The sequence below is a fragment of the Podarcis pityusensis genome (genome assembly GCF_964106645.2).
Source record: "Podarcis pityusensis genome assembly, chromosome: 14".
Lineage (NCBI taxonomy): Eukaryota > Metazoa > Chordata > Lepidosauria > Squamata > Lacertidae > Podarcis > Podarcis pityusensis.
Window position 1 is genome coordinate 27,949,153 of NC_138039.1, and position 16,490 is coordinate 27,965,642.

At 43.0% G+C, this 16,490-nt stretch overlaps 1 protein-coding gene across 10 annotated transcripts in view; it reads right to left on the reverse strand.

The window, feature by feature from the left end:
- The window catches only part of MAP2K5 (mitogen-activated protein kinase kinase 5), a 125,689-nt gene extending 113,452 nt beyond the window's left edge, over positions 1-12,237 (reverse strand). For 2 of the 10 annotated variants that reach the window (XR_013979624.1, XR_013979625.1), the window contains exons 1-3: positions 11,619-12,237; positions 6,905-6,953; positions 2,343-2,410 (exon numbers count right to left, since the gene is read on the reverse strand). Coding sequence is in view for 7 of the 10 variants with exons in the window: in XM_080982181.1 (XP_080838307.1) it covers positions 2,343-2,410; positions 6,905-6,953; positions 11,619-11,786 (285 nt within the window). In the remaining 3 variants the exon portion in view is untranslated. Of the gene's footprint in view, positions 1-2,342; positions 2,411-6,904; positions 6,954-11,256; positions 11,379-11,618 lie in introns of those variants that run through there. The other 8 variants (XR_013979626.1, XM_080982181.1, XM_080982178.1 and 5 more) reach the window with 8 other exon arrangements.
- Positions 12,238-16,490: the final 4,253 nt, after the last annotated feature.

The window sequence follows — 16,490 nt, forward strand, 5'->3', positions numbered from 1 at the left end:
ACTCAAGAGCTGAATGGAGATTTGAATCCCCATAGACTGCCCATGTTCTACACCAGGATGGCTAACCTTTGGTCTCCAGATGTTGCTGGACTACAATTCTCATCATCCCTGGTCATGAGGGCTGGAGGGTAACACGCTAGCCTGCTCTACTCTATATGCTGGACCATGGTGTCATTCTCCTCTAGCAAGAAGCAGAGAAAAGTAGCAAGAGCTTAAAAGCAGATATCTGAGATATGCTCCAAGGGCCAGTACCAGCCTCAGAACCCAGATTATAACAGTGCAACTCCCACTCATTTCATTGGGGCTTACACCACAGAGGTTCATAGTAGATTTTGCCCTATGTTTCTTTAAAAATAAAAAAGTAATGTCGCTTTCTCCATTACTCAAACAGAGATGACAAGTAAATGAAATATCAATCATGTCAGCTGTCAACCTTTTGGGACAGCAATAACTGTTAACAAGTAGTCTGGAAAAATTGTCCAAAAATGATTTGTCCTCCACATATGAGCACTTGAGGTTGCCATGGAAAGTTAAGATGCCAGTGGCTATTTGGAACATTGTTCAGGTATTCTTTTTAATGGAAAATTTGCCAGTTATTGATCCAAAACGTGTACCCTTTGCTTCCAGATGGCTGCGAGCAACTTTCCAATCAGTGGCTGTCAAAAAAATTACTGCCTTTTTATACCAATAGAAGGCAACGGTGGCAGTGCAGCCCTACTGTCACTTAATGCCTCTCTCTTAATTAACCAAAAGTACCATAAGAAATTCATTCATTCATTGCTATAGGGATTATAAAATAGGTTGCTGGTTTTCTAAAACACCTTTTTGTCTTATATAGCAAATTTAATATGGCATTACTTTCAAACAGCTGGTGGCAGTTTCTGAACAACCTTGGAATATATGTGGTTCACATGTGAACCAAAACAAAGCCTTCATCAAAGCTGACTTCTATTATATCATTTATTTCTCAGTTTAAAACAAATCTTCAGTTTGCTTTGACAATAGCATAGCCTGAAAAGGCCTGGCACTCACTCCTGCAGGCTGCAACTTCTCAAAACTATGATGTTATGACTCACATACCATACCAAAAACTCCCTGCAGTTTCAGGGGTGATTTGCCATGCAGAATGAGTGGACTGGGCATTAGTGAAACACACGTCCAAAACCCTCTTGGGTGCACAGAGTGAGCTGCATGTTTTTTTAGACAAGGGACGTAAGTTCCTCTGTACACAAGCTTTCCTTCAGTGGGAAGGGTAGTGGGGACGGGTATTCCAGCAGTCCTCCCTTCATTGAAATGACTGGGAATTTGCTGCACACCATGAAGTTCCAAGTGGACACTGGAGACTCCTTGTGCATAAGGAACCCCTGGGTTAGGTTATCAGAGCACAATGTAGAACTCAGGTCTGCACTGAAGAACTGTCAATCAGTGTATCTTTTTAGGAAGAAAAGATATGGAAGACCAATGAATTGTGTTACTCTATTTTAATTGGGGGGAGGGGAGATAATAGCTAAACTCATGCTCATTTATAAAACACAAAGGACAAGTCATTTATAAAGTTATATACAAGTCATTGAGATTCAATGAATAACCTTGTTTTCATATTTTTACAGTTATTAAAAGACAATACATCTTTAAAATCTTCTCTGCATGCTGAGCCTGCAGCTAAAATATAACTCTTCTGAGAGAAGGGGTGAAAAAGTCTCCAGATGAAAGCAGATTTTGTTTTTAAAAAACACATTTTTTTTAGAGCCGAGGGGTTCATTTTTAATGAGCCGTTACTTTAAGTACTGCATAAAAAAACGCAAGAAATTGATAGTCCATTTAGTTTGCACTATATCTAATGCAAAAGTCATTAGGATGCATTACTCTCAATGTTCATGATATGATCTGTAAGTGTAGTTGCTTTTTTTCTCTAAAAAAAGGAATGAGCACTTCAAAGTTTCATGTGAGATCTCTGCACCAAACCAATAGAATAAATAAATAAATAATACACCCTCCGTTTGCTTTTTAACAGAAAAACACCAGAAAAAGGGGTGGAGGAGGAATGAATGAATCTGATCAGAAGCCACCAGAAGCATCTGCAAAAGTCAGACTGAAATGAAGTCATAGGACTCTTTGTATCTGCCATTCAGTTCAAAGTTTCTTATTCAGGAGATGTGGATTATGGCTGAAATCTCACATGATTATTTATGTATTTACTGAATAAAATTTATATACTGCTTGACTGTAAAAAAACAAAACCCCTCAATAATTTACCAAAAAAACCCACAACCCCAATAGCACTATTAGTAAAATCAATTAAAACATTCAAAAAATTAAAATTAGCTATAGGGAATACCTACATAGGACAGCATCGCTTTCATTTCTTCATCACTTCGAACAGTAATCCTATCACCGTCCTCATCTTCATCTGTAAAAAAGCCCATGTCTTTAGAATTATTAGTTTAAAAAGAATAGCAAGCATTTTACAAAAAGGAACCTTATGTTGTATGCCTTAGCAAACAAAACTGGACAGTGAATGGATTTTAAAACAATAACAAATCAAGGCAAAAGGATAAGAATGCACTGTTAACCAAATAAATTTCAGATGTATAGTATTTCCTAGTATAGCCCATAAAAAGCTTCCTTACACCAAACCAAATCACTGGCCCATTTAGCTCAATAACTATCTACACCAACCCTACACCAGCCTTTCTCAACCGTGGATCTCCATATGGTGTTGGACTACAACTCCCATCTTCCCTAGCAAACAGAACCAAGGGTCAGGAAGTACAGTGGTACCTCGGGTTAAGTACTTAATTCATTCCGGAGGCCTGTACTTAACCTGAAACTGTTCTTAACCTGAAGCACCACTTTAGCTAATGGGGCCTCCTGCTGCTGTCACGCCCCTGGAGCATGATGTCTGTTCTCATCCTGAAGCAAAGTTCTTAACCCGAGGTACTATTTCTGGGTTAGCGGAGTCTGTAACCTGAAACGTCTGTAACCTGAAGTGTATGTAACCCAAGGTACCACTGTATGGGAGTTGTAATCCAATACCATCTGGGGACCCAAGGTTGAAAAAGGCTTGACTAAACTGACTGGCATTGGCTCTACAAGGTTTCAGACAGGGGTCTCTCCCATCCCTACTTGGAGATACCAGTGATTGAACTAGGGAGCCTCTTCATGCAAAGCAGGTGCTCTGCCACTGAACTATGTCCCTTCCCAAATGAGGAGAGAGTGAACAAGAACAGAATGCTGAAAGTCATACAAATGTATGACTTTATACCTTCAGATACAGTGGTACCTCGGGTTAAGAACTTAATTCGTTCTGGAGGTCCATTCTTAACATGAAACTGTTCTTAACCTGAAGCACCACTTTAGCTAATGGGGCCTCCTGCTGCCGCTGCGCAATTTCTGTTCTCATCCTGAAGCAAAGTTCTTAACCCGAGGTACTATTTCTGGGTTAGCGGAGTCTGTAACCTGAAGCGCCTGTAACCCGAAGCATCTGTAACCTGAGGTACCACTGTATGGCCTACAGCTTCACATCCTGTGTATTATTTTTTTTTCCTGCCAAGGATGATTTACATTTATTCAGATATAATTAAATGGCTATAGAATTTCAGGTCATAACAGAACTATTATGTTCATATATACAGGTGTTGATGCTCTAGGAAGTTGGATTTAGGATAAAGATTAGGGAGAAGTATGGTTGGAAAGGCAACCATAGGTGATGCTTTCCTTCCTACTTGCTCCCTGCCCCCCATTCCTTTGCATTGTCAAAATATAGATAAAACTCTTCGGGACAGAAACTTGTCCATTTTTGCTTATCTTATTCTGTAAACACTGTGATGCAGCAACAATGCTGCGGGTAGAAGATACCCTGGTGTCAAACTAGAAAATTCATTATATAACAAGGGTTGGCAGAAAGTAGATCACGACCTACCCGTAGATCCAAGTGATTTAAAGTACCGTATTTTTCGCCCCATAGGACGCACCGGCCCATACGACGCACCTAGTTTTTTGGGGGAGAAATAAAGGGGGGGGAATTATTTCCCCCCCAGGTACGGGGCTGGGGCGGGGGAAGCCTGAGCTTCCCCCGACCCCAGCCCCCAGAACAGGCTGCTATCCGCAAGCCGTGGGAGAGCTGCGCAAAGTCGCGCAGCTCTCCCACGGCTAGTGGAGGACTGCGCGAAACCCGAAGCTTGGGGCGTGCTGAGCTCAGTGCGCCCCAAGCTTCTGGGTGCCGGCAAGCTCTCCGCTAGCTGTGGGAGAGCTGTGTCTCCCACGGCTAGCGGATAGCTTCCTGAAGCCTGGAGAGTGAGAGGGGTTGGTGCTCACCGACCCCCCTCGCTCTCCAGGCTTCAGCGAAAGCCTGCATTCGCCCCATAGGACGCACACACATTTCCCCTTCATTTTTGGAGGGGGAAATGTGCGTCCTATAGGGCGAAAAATACGGTAAATCAGTAAGGATCTCTGACTCTCAGCTGTTTAAGAACACAGCAACAACACAATGAAAAATGCTGGGGTGAGGGAGAGTGGATTGTTGCGTGAAAGGACTATGGCCCGAGTTCCGTTCTGCCACTAAAAGCACATTTCTGTGTTCAGAATTCTAAAGTGTTTGCCTTCTGCACCTGGCTCCAGTTGGAGGATCTTGGGGTTCTGGTGAAGAAGATGAAAGCATGAAATCTGCTTTTCCCCTGCTCTGCAACGCCATTTCTCAAAAGGAGACAGGAACACAAGCCTTCATTTAAAAATATAGTTTTTTGTATCTTCAACAGAAGCCATTAGAATAGTAACTGCTATGAAAATTCTCAACACAATCTGACTCTGAATGAAAAGAGCTATTAAAAAAAAACAGAACAGAAAAGAAAACAGAATCCTGTTAAAACAGACACCTTGAAGGAATATTTTGTCGTGAGGGGCCACCATCTGAAAAGCCAATTGAAACAACTAAGAAAGCACTTCATTACTGTAGATTAGCTCTAAAAGCAACACAAGCTTTGGAATCCTCAGGTAAAGCACAGTGTCTTTCGTGTTCTTAACACAGAAACATTTCTGCACAAGACAGATGGTTGATGGGTATTAAAGGAAGTAGGGTCTGTCTAAAACAAAAGAGCATAATTTGTTATTTGGAGGTGGGGGGAAACCTACTAGACACTGTATTTCTCAGATTAAGTAGGAAGATTTTTTACCACCCCACTGGGAATAAAATGTATGGAATCACCCTCAAAATGATTCTGCTCAACACAAAGGTTCAGAAGGGGTTTACCAAGCCCCTCTGCTTGCCTAGAGCACAAACAACATGATATTCCAGCCCATTACGGAAGCAAAAGTAGAACTAAAATAAAATAAAGCCTAGATTTTACTAATGTCACATCCTCATAAGACACCAAATAGAATGCAGCAGATGGCAGTCAAATATTCCAGAGCAATCTTTGCAAAAGATGCAGTGTGTCATGCACAATGCAAAACGGTTTGGGATAAAAGGGCCATAATGAGCCATATGTCGTTAGTCGTTTTATTTGTAGCAAAATGGCGTACAACAGCGAAAGGCCCATCAAGGTCCAATGGTGAGGGAGAACTACAGCCCCAGGTAGAGGCAGACACAGAAGACACACTGGAGATAGCAATAACTAAGCAAACAGGAGAGAAAGCTGCTGTGGATAGCAATTAAATGCCTCCGAGAAAGCCATCAAGTAGCTGAGAAGATGCTTAAACCAGTAAATTTCAGGCCTTCAGCATGGAGAAGATAACCCTGAAACCAAGCAGCATCAATATACGTTAACATATTTCTGATGCCACTTAAATGGCAGGGGAAACAATGTAATGCTGGTGTAAAATGACAGGGTAAAACCAAGAACTGGAAAGCACAGTAGCAGATGTGAAATCTATATGTCAAGGCAAGTTCTGCCTAAAGGTGTCAGTAATGTGGATTACTGCTCTGGCTGCAGTGCCTGCTCCTGGCACACAAGAGTTCAGTGGAGGTTGATGCACAAAGCAGGAATGCTGAAAGGACAGTCTTGGCAGCAAGCAGATGTCTTCACACAAACAGTTATAAAAAGCATGACCAGACCCAAACTCTTAAAACCCTTTCCATGTCTCAAGACCTCTTCCCCAGCAATAGAATAATTATTAATAATAAAATAATGCTTTCCCCTAACTGTTCACGGCAAGTGTGCAATCTCTATACAACAATCGTGTAAGCCATGCCAGTCTCATTTCCCACATATTACAGACTGAGGGCAGGGGAGTGGGCCTGAAAGATAGCAGCTTGCTTAAGACCACCCATTTGGTTCATAGCTGAGCTGAGGTTTGAACCTAAGGTATCCAGTCCATAGTGTATGGTCTCTACCATTACTTTACACAGCCCAGTACTGACAGTTCTGCCATCAAGAGCTTGATATCAGGAACTTGCACAGATTAAGCTTTTGGAGACTTGAGCTGAGACAACAGCTGTTCTCCCACTAACAGAATGATCAGGGTTGAGAGCCACCTGATTCTAGAGAATATGACATTTCAGCAACCAATCTAATGTTCTACATTTGTACACTCCACTCTTCTAAAAGCTAGCTACTGATTTCTGCTTTTAATAATAATAATAAAATCTGAAAATTAAAATCTCAGCCTACAAAGCCTCCAGGTACTTTATACTTTTCATTTAATTTGAGCAATATAATTGCAGCGCGCACAAAGAGCACTGTAAGGTCATGCTGGTAATTAAAGCTATATTGTAGAAATATGCACTCTCAAAATGTGATTAAATAATAAAATATTACTTAGCTTGGGATTGTCATTAAACTTGCATTCATATATAAATATTTAACTGTAGCATATCTGAACATAAACAATATGTAGTTGTCATTTTTTTAAATAAATAATGCGAGTACTGAGCCATCCTCAGACTCATATTCATACTCATACTCACATTCAAAGGCTGTTGTCGTTGCATCAGGCAGAACCTGACTGATCACATCCTGCAAAATAAAAATAAAAATGGAGGCAGAGTGAGCTATATTTTTATCAACCCTTTTTGTAGAACCATTTACTTTCATATCCTCTTATTAGCACATTCACAGGTTTTTCTCTCTTGCTGCTGGAATAGAAGATACCAAAAACAAAACAAGTCACAGAACCATAGAGTTAGAAGTCACCTCAAGGGTCATCTAGTCCAATTACCTCCCCTACCAATGCAGAAAACCTGCTCATCTAGCAATTTAGATAGGAGGGCCATCCAGTCTCTGCTTTTAAACTTCTAACAAAAAATAGAGTCCACCATCTTCTGAGACAGTCTGTTACTGTTGAATAGCTCCTTCCAAGTTCTTCCAAATGTTTAGCCAATATAACCAATCATGTACCGTAATTTGAACCCATTGTCATCCCCTGGAGCAACAGAACACAAATTTGCACCATCATTTATGTGAAACCCCTTAAAATGTATTGCATTTCCTCTTGAACATCTCTTCCCAAGGCTCTTCTCCCTTGGATTTCTTCCCCCTTTCCTCATAAGACCTTTCCTCATAAGACCTGGTCTCTAGACCAATCATGATCTTTGTCATCCTCCTCTGGAACTGTTCATTTGGTAATATTTTTCTTAAACCGAGGTGCCCCAGAAATTGGCACAGTATGTCAAAGAAGATCCAACCAAGGTCTGAGTGACACCTTTACTTCTTATGCCCTGGACACTATACTTTTCTTCATGTAGCCAAGAATCCCATTAGCCAGCCATTTTAACCACTGCATACTATTGCTGGCTCATGTTTGGCCTGTGGTTTACTAAAATCCCAGATACTCTTCACATCTACCACTGCAAGGTTAGGGGGTCACCCGTCCTTTATTTGTGCATCAGATTTTGTATACTCAAATGCAAAACTCTACATTTATCTCAGATGAAATTCATTCTGTACACTAAGTTGGATCCTCCAGCCACTTTGGTGTCACCTGCAGATTGGGTGTACCTTCATCCAAATATTTTCCTTCATCATGCATTCAGTAAGGATATGTCAAGTATACTGCCACAGAAGAGGGCACTCTAATCCAGCATTCGAAACTCCCCTTGTTCTAGGCGTGTTTTGCGACAGGGAATTTCATTAATGTGAGCAGTTTCTGAGCTCTGGGCGCAGTGCTGTGCCTAAGATTTCAGATGAAAACTGCCACTGTTGGAAGGAAAGGAGGACCTTTTTCTGCTTCCCGACTTCCAGCCACTCTCTGAAGACTGGAGAAGGGGCCCCCATAAGAATATAAGGGGGTGGGGCAGGGGGTGTAGGGCTTTGTTTGTTGCAGTCTTCAGATGAGGACTAGACCATGTGAGTTATGAACATAAGATTTTAGCTGCAGTTCATTCATTTTCAGCTTTGTATTCTTGTTATAAAAAAAAGCATGCCTAGACACTCCACTGCGGCACCCATAACCTAGGTTTAAGGTGCTATTTAGCTCCTAGCTTTCTTATCTCAGTTTCTAACACGGCTCTAATCCAACTCTCTCTCCCCAGGAAGACAGAACTACTCATACTCTATTAAAGTAATTGAATGCTGAACATGCACTAACCTGGAGGCAAACTCAAGTGCAGAAATGACTATTTGGCTAGAAAATAAATAAATAAATAAATAAATAAATAAATAAATAAAATGTACCTTAAGAACCCAGTTTCCAAAATACATGCCAAGTTTTACTTCACTAGTGTCAGATGTTACCAGCTTCACTAGGAAAATAGCCTTTGGTATGCTTTAAGCTAATGTGAAAGTGCCACTGACAATAATGTAAACAGGGTGATCTGGAAATCCGAGTTCGGAAAGTAGCCATTATCTTCAAAGTCTATACATGATAAATGATGTAAAGTTTGGTTTCACAAAGAAACAGCAGAGCGTCTTTTTCCTTTTACCACTGGTCAGGCTTCTTTAACTGCACATACAAAAGACTGGTTGAACCACATTAAAAGTTTGTTATTACATGACTCTCTGAGTATCAAGAGCTCAAGATTCAGCACTCTAAAAGCTCAAGATTCAGCACTCTAAAAGGGAAGCCATTATGGACACTGGAAGCTCAGGTGTATAGCACTAAGCTATGGCCAAAATTTGTCCCTTCTTGCAAAAGAAAGGGATTGTTCCAGATTCTTAAGCAGTATTCTTTTCAGACTCCAGACTCACCTTTTGCCTAAATGTGCATTTGGAGACCTTCATAACTTTTTTGCTGTTGCCACCCACCTTAGGTCAGGCTGTGACCTAGTAGCGGATCCTAACTTTGTTGGCATCCATCTGACTTGAGAGACAGTGGAGTGTGCCTCTGGGGGTGAAGTCAAACCTCTGTGTTAGCAGCACCAAAAAGACATCTCTAGGGTGTATGGAGGTCCTGGGCTGCCCAGATGACAGGATCCACCCAACCCCTTGGCCTCACTGATCAACCAGCTGAACCTAAATATTAGAGAACCTCAGAAATATTTACCAGAACTTATTTTGTGAAAACTGTCTATGTGACACAAGAAGAACGTAAAGCAGGTCTGCCTGGTGGTTTTGGTTAATTTCATACAAATCTACCACACATCACCAGCTTTCTGCACTGTAAAAGAAGTTGCCATCATTCAAAAGTTAAAAAATTGTTCTTCCTTTTAACTATGCTGCAGTTCTACACACAGTCCTTAGGAGCAAGCACCATTGAACTTCTTTCCAAGTAAAGATGCATAGGACAATTTATCACACTACATGCACTAATTGACTTACCAATGAGTATTTGTGCTATCTATGTTTCTTGCAAATGCTTCCATGTCCCACTACAGGTGTTAATGAAATCATATCACCAGTCTGCTACTATAAAACATTAAAAGCAATACCCATTTAACATATATTTAAGAACTAATTATCCTTTGCAGACACTAGTTATTCTCACTGCCATTAAAGTCCCATCTTACAATTTTCTCCTTTACATATCTGCCAACTAAGATTGCACTTCACAATCTAACAAGGTGGGCTTGAGTCCATAAAAACCTATGCCATAATACATTCATATGGGCTCATCCACACTTCCGTTTTTCCTGTGATTTCCCAGCACAGGTCCAAGAGAATTTTCATTTGCCTCCTTGCTCTCCCCTGGAAAATCCACTGTTTACTGCTGAATCAGAATAAACATCAACCCACAGTTTGCTCTGATTCAAACTTAGTCTTGTAAGGTGCCACAAGACTCTGACTGTTTTTCCTGCAGGAGACTAACACAACTAGGTAAAGGTAAAGGGACCCCTGACCATTTAGTCCAGTTGCGGACGACTCTGGTGTTGCGGCGCTCATCTTGCTTTACTGGCCGAGGGAGCCGGCATTTATCCACAGACAGCTTCCGGGTCATGTGGCCAGCATGACTAAGCCGCTTCTGGCCAACCAGAGAAGCACGGAAACGCCATTTACCTTCCCGCCGGAGCGGTACCTATTTATCTACTTGCACTTTGACGTGCTTTTGAACTGCTAGGTTGGCAGGAGCAGGGGCCAAACAACGGGAGCTCACCCTGTTGCGGGGATTCGGCAAGCCCTAGGCTCTGTGGTTTAGACCACAGTGCCACAACTACTCATCTTCAAATGCCTGGAGTTGCACACCACATCACAACTCATTATTGCTATAAAAAGGGAGCGGGGAGTTATTATCATTAAAATTGTGATCTGGGAAGTCTATTCACTAACCCAAAACAATATGCTGCTGGAGAGGAAGCAATTCTGAAGGCTTTATTACATTTCTCTCCCAGACCTGTGTTTCAGAAAAGCTGGTGCATCTTTGCCGCTCTGAGCTGGGGAGGGCGGGGTATATATAAAAAATTATTATTATTATTATTATTATTATTATTATTATTATCTTGTGCCTTTTGACTACTCTGATAAAGTGGTGCTTCCAGATGGGTGTGTATTTATTAAAATATTTGTACACCCCTATATCATTAAAAAATATCAAAACACTTTATAGCAATAAAAACATAAAAAATATGTAATAAAACCATTAAAACGTTAAAAACATGAGATTTGGGCCCCTCAAGGGTACAGCATCCACAGGACACAGGCATCAAAATGCCAACACCCAACGTAACCCAGGTTAACACTTTCCAAGGAAAAATGTGATAAATTTCCAACAACCAGCTTACAATCTGGATGCATAATTCCTCGTCTTTCTCTGAAACCTCCCTGCGTGGAAGAGGAGCTTCCAATTCACTGGACAAAACTGAAATTCTCCATTGCTGCAACTGAAAAGAGGGGGAGCCCGGGTCTACTTCGCAGCAGCTGCGGGGTAGAGTGGGATGGAGATAACCACCTGTTAATCCGGAGTGTAGGTTGTGGGGTGAGGGGAAAAGGCACGCAAAACAAACCCCACGGAACAAGCAAGAAGATATCCGGTTCTCGCCCCAACCCCACATCTCCAATAGGGGTAGTTGCGGCGTTTCGAAACCGAAGCCCCCCCACCGGAAGGCGGCGGAAATGCGGGGTAAGTGGCAGGGAAGAAGCCGCCGCTACTCCGCCAAATTCCCCCGGGATAGCGGCGGTTCCTGAGGCGAAATAGACAGCGCACCCGGGGCACCCACTCACCCATATTTCCCTGGCACCTCACGCCCGAGCTAATGGGCAGGGGTGCCCCGAGTGACACCCCCACCCCCATATTCCTCCTCTCTCACTCACCAGGACGTCCCTGAAGAGCAGCTGAGGCGCCGGGTGGACCGTCCAGTCCACGGCGCCGCCGTCCGGGACGCGGATGCGGATGACCAGCGCCGGGTTGGGGGGCTCCATGGCGGGGCTGGGGCCGGCGGCTGAGGCGGCGTCGGCGTCGCCCACGGCCAGTAAGAGCATCCCCGGAGCAGCCGCCGGGGCCGAGGGAGACGGAGCGGGCGAGGGAGGCTCGCTCACATGGCTTGCCCGGACTAGGCCGAGGCGGGCCTGAGAGGAAGGCAGGAAGAAGGAGCCGGGCGGGATTCCCCCCCCCCCCGCCCCAGGCGCGGCTAGGCCCAGGCGGGCGCCTTCGTCGCGGAGAGGAAGGCTGGGAAAGCTGAGGGGAGGCGCCGGCGATAGTGCAGCCGCCGCTGCGCCAGGGAAGGGGGCAGCCGGGCAGGAGTTCGCCGGGGCAGGAAGGCCCCCTTCGCCGCAACGGGGACGGCCTCCTAAGCCGGGCCTCGCCCCCGCCGGCGATACAGCAGCCCCTTTTCCCTTCAAGGGCTGGAGGCTCCGATGCCCCGCGGAATGACTCTTTCTTTCTCTCCCCCCCCCCACCCGCTGCTCTCCCTAGTTAGGCCGCCTTTGCTAAACGTCACCCGTGCCGCGTCTCCCCCCCCCCCCCAGCATACACGGCGGATATTTCCTGATCGCTCAAATACAGACTTCTTTATTTTTTGAAGTCTCTTTTCCCGTATTTCTGCATTGCGTGCCTGCATTGTGTGCAGAAACCCACAATGAAAACCACCACTATTTGTGTGCGCGTGCTAGGTAGGTTGCATATATATATATATATATATATATATATGCCATAGCAAAACTTTTTCCATCAGCTCCACCGAAAGGACCAGCAGCTTTCAGCTTCTCCTCTTCCTGAAAGTCTTTCTTTCACAGCAGGTCATTCCAAGAACTCTGTAAGTAATGTATGTGTTGTGTACACACCAAGCCTTTAAAGAGCATTCCAAACACATACTTTTCCCTCCAGGCATTCTGGGCACCGGAATTTACCCCCTCACGTTGCAATTCCCAGCAACCCTTAACAAACTGCAGCACCCCGAATTTATTTGAAAGGGAAAGAATATGTTTGAATGTCCTTTTACAGGTACTGTATAATGTGTAGCTGTGTTTGTGTTTTTCCTCCTCCCCTCCACATTCTCTTTCCTTTTGTGTTGTGTCTTTGGAACCAAAGTTGAGAGCAGGGACTCACATATCATTGACATTTGTAAGCTGCTGTAGAAGCCTGATTTGGCTGAAGATTGAGAGTATTGAAAAAAGCCAAAAGATTAAAAAGCTTTGAAATGTTAATTTTCTTCCCTTCCCCCTTGAAAAACAGTCAGCAGTGGGGGCAGACCAGCTTCTAGAGCAGCCATTATAAAATATACTATGCGCTGCCAAATCAAAAGCCCTCTCCCTTTTCCAACACCCTCCCCCCACCAAGTAGTAAAACACCAAGGAGATTCTCAGTGGTAAAGGGGAGATCTAGGGCAGATCTCTGAGCCTGGGGGAGTTCTGGCACCTTTACAGCATCTCTCACACACACCATGTGGCTACATATGTATTTTATACATCCCTTACATTTAAAGTGCACTGCTTTCCCCAAAGAATCCTGGTACTGTCCCCAAAGAACTGGGAGGTGCACAATGTGGTTTGATCTTTTGAGGGCCTTCTCAGTAGTGGGGCCCTCCCTGTTCACCCTTCAGGTGTCAAGAAAAGAAACAACAATCAGACTTTTATAAGATATCTGAAGGCAACCCTGTTTAGGGAAATTTTTAAGGATTGATGTCTTTATTATGTTTTTAGATAGGTTGTAAGCCTATCTGGAAACCCAGCCAGATGGGGGGGTATAAATAATAAAATTATTATTATTATTATTATTATTATTATTATCCCAGACAAATCACAGCTGACACATTCTAATTCTGTTATGAATTTGGATTGGTGGGGGGCCAGATTTCCCTAAATTCCTGGATATAGTAAATGTTAGAATTAATAAAAGTTGGATTAAACTTTGCCAAACACAGAAACCCCCTGGATTTAGAGCTGGCTAAATACGCATGGCCCTTCAAGGGGGGCAAGACAGCCAGGCAAGGGGAGTTGCTGCCCCTTCTTTGCTGAGTGGGAAGAGGCAAAGGGCAGGTTCAGGGTTTCAACTTTGAATGACATAGGCTAGGAGAGGCCCTTCCTATCAGTTAGCAGGGAGAAGGAGGATTAGGGGCAGAACTCCATGTGAGCGGGGGATGACAGGCTGGAACTAAGAAACACTGAAGGTGGCTTTTTGCTGTTTTATGAATCCAATGCTGCCCTTAAGCCAGACGCTCCAAGAATGTGAATGCAATCCCTCCATCTATATATGTGCAAATAAAACCATATTTCAAAAAGACACCACAGTCTCTTGGTGTGCCTCCTTGTCCCAAAAGGGAACACAGACTGAACTCCACATGCTGCAACCCCTGTAATGTTGTGTCGCTCGTGGAGATTGTGGTGGCGTGTTACAGTATTTTGCAGACTTCTTCAATGGCTAGTGTTGAGCATGAAGGGCTGGGGCCAGGTGCACTTGCTCCAGAAAAGGGTGCAGCTGACATGCCAGATGAAGTTACTAAGTTGCCCCCTTCCTGCATACTTAGTGGGTCTAAGACAGGGGTGGGCAGAAGGTACAGTGGGATCTATTGGTAGATCTCTGGGTGAGTTGCAGTAGACCAACAATAGATTCTAACTGCTATTTAACAATATCAACAACGAAGAAGCTTGCCCCTCTAAAGGATAAATGTTTCTCAAAAAGAATGTTTGGGGGCGTACCAGAAGTGGTGGCTGCTTTTTGTAGGTGGATTTCACATGCTCTAAGGTTCCTTAATTCTTAGCATTTGTCTCCCAACCCCATTTTAGGAGTCCCCCCAAGCCAGAGCAACCCCAAGCTGCAGACCTATTGCTTCATGGGAATGACAACCCTGTCTAACACACCTGGATTAGTAGATCCCCTGACCCACAGAGCCTCCATCTTCTCTGGAGTTTATTCCCATCCCATCCAAAATAGCTTCTGGATATTGGTAGCCAAAATCCATGTTCCTTATGGCTCTGCCAAGTCAGAAGTAGCAAGAAAGCAAAACAAATTATCTTATTATGCACTGGTTTGGTGGTTGTTTTAAGATATGCTCTTGACTCTATCCAGGATTAAGCCTTTAGACTTGCTGTGAATCCTGCTCATTGAAACCTTTACAGGTGCCCAAGAGTCCCTTTCTTCTGCTGCACCTATCCCAGATTTCTCATGCAACCCCCTCTCCCCTTGCCCAACACATCTCTAGGACAGATTAAAAAATCATAAGGAAATGAACAGTAGAGTAAGTGATCCATCCATCCCAGTGCCCTAATACTAGCATTCATCCAATTAAATACATTGACTATTAAGTTCATTTCCAAAGGAAAATGCTTTTTTACACGATGGAGAATTAACTTTGGGTACTCATTGCCACAAGGTAAATTTATGGTCACAAGTCTAGATGGTTATTAGCCATGACAATTGGACAGAACCTCCATGTTCAGTAGCAGTAATCCTCTGATTAGCACATACTGAGTGCAAACACCATGTGGTAGGTATCACTATAATGCCTTGCACTTGTAAAAAGGGGGGGGGGCGTGTCAGCTCCTGCAAAATAAACAGAGATGCTCATACAGTACAATACCATGTGTAAATAGGCTGTAGTCTTTATCATTCAAGGTAATTGGCGAACTTCATAATTTGATTCAAATTCATTACATCCCCCCCCCCAAAAAGAAGAAAAATAAAGAAGAGCCCTGCTAGCAATATTTGATATAATTCATGAAAGTCTTTGGCTCCCACTCATTAAAATTCTAGATGGTTTAGGGCTTTTTTAAGTTTAATCCTTGAATGGCCATTAGCGAAGATAAATTATCTTTCTGTTCAATAACTTTATAATTTAAACTGGTACCAAAAACCCCCCAAAAACCCTTAATAGTCTCATCTTGAGAATATTCCAGGAACAGTGACTGTCCACATGGACTTTCAGTGCTGTTGAAATGAACCTTCTGCCAGAAGTCCCTATGTACCATTCAATGAAAATTCATTTTCTATTAAGTTGTAAAGAATAGGCTATGAAATCACAGCTTTTCTATGGCCTTACAGTCCCACCCTAATATATATATATATTCATTCATAAACCTATAGGGAAAACCAATTCAACTTACCAGATTTGCATAAATATTATGTAGCTTTTCAACATGGCTATTCTCTGCCGCAGTTCCTTATTCCAGTTTGCATTGAGACAGCAGTAATCAAACTTCAGCTTTTTAATATTTTTCCTTCTAAAGCACCTCAGATATTTGCAAAGCAGCAGTGTTTTCAATTCTATGGAGAATACAGGAACAAACAAACCAGCTACAGAGCTTAGAAAAAAATATTCTAGTCCTATAAAACAATGACTCTGACATTGACTTAGATTGCATACTCAAGATCACTTAATGTCAATGAGTTACCCCTTAAGACATTTATTGATTAATTTATTCAAAGCACAGTACCAAAGGAGTTTGCGTAGTGCAAAGGTTAAACAGATGAGAAGCATGAATTAATTCTACCAGACTCCAACTTACAATTTCCCAAATGTCACTTGTATGTTCCAAGCTCTACCAATATATGCTATCATAGAGTCACGGGGCTAGTATGCTTGATTACTGCAGCATCAAGCGGTGCTTTGCATGTGAGAATGAGTAAATATGGATCAAATGACACAGACAGAACTTTGAAAGCACTCCCAGCACAAAAATGTCTGGAGACCCCAGGTTGGGGAAGCCAGAAATGACTCGGGGAGGCAAATTCAAATATGTCAGAAGTGT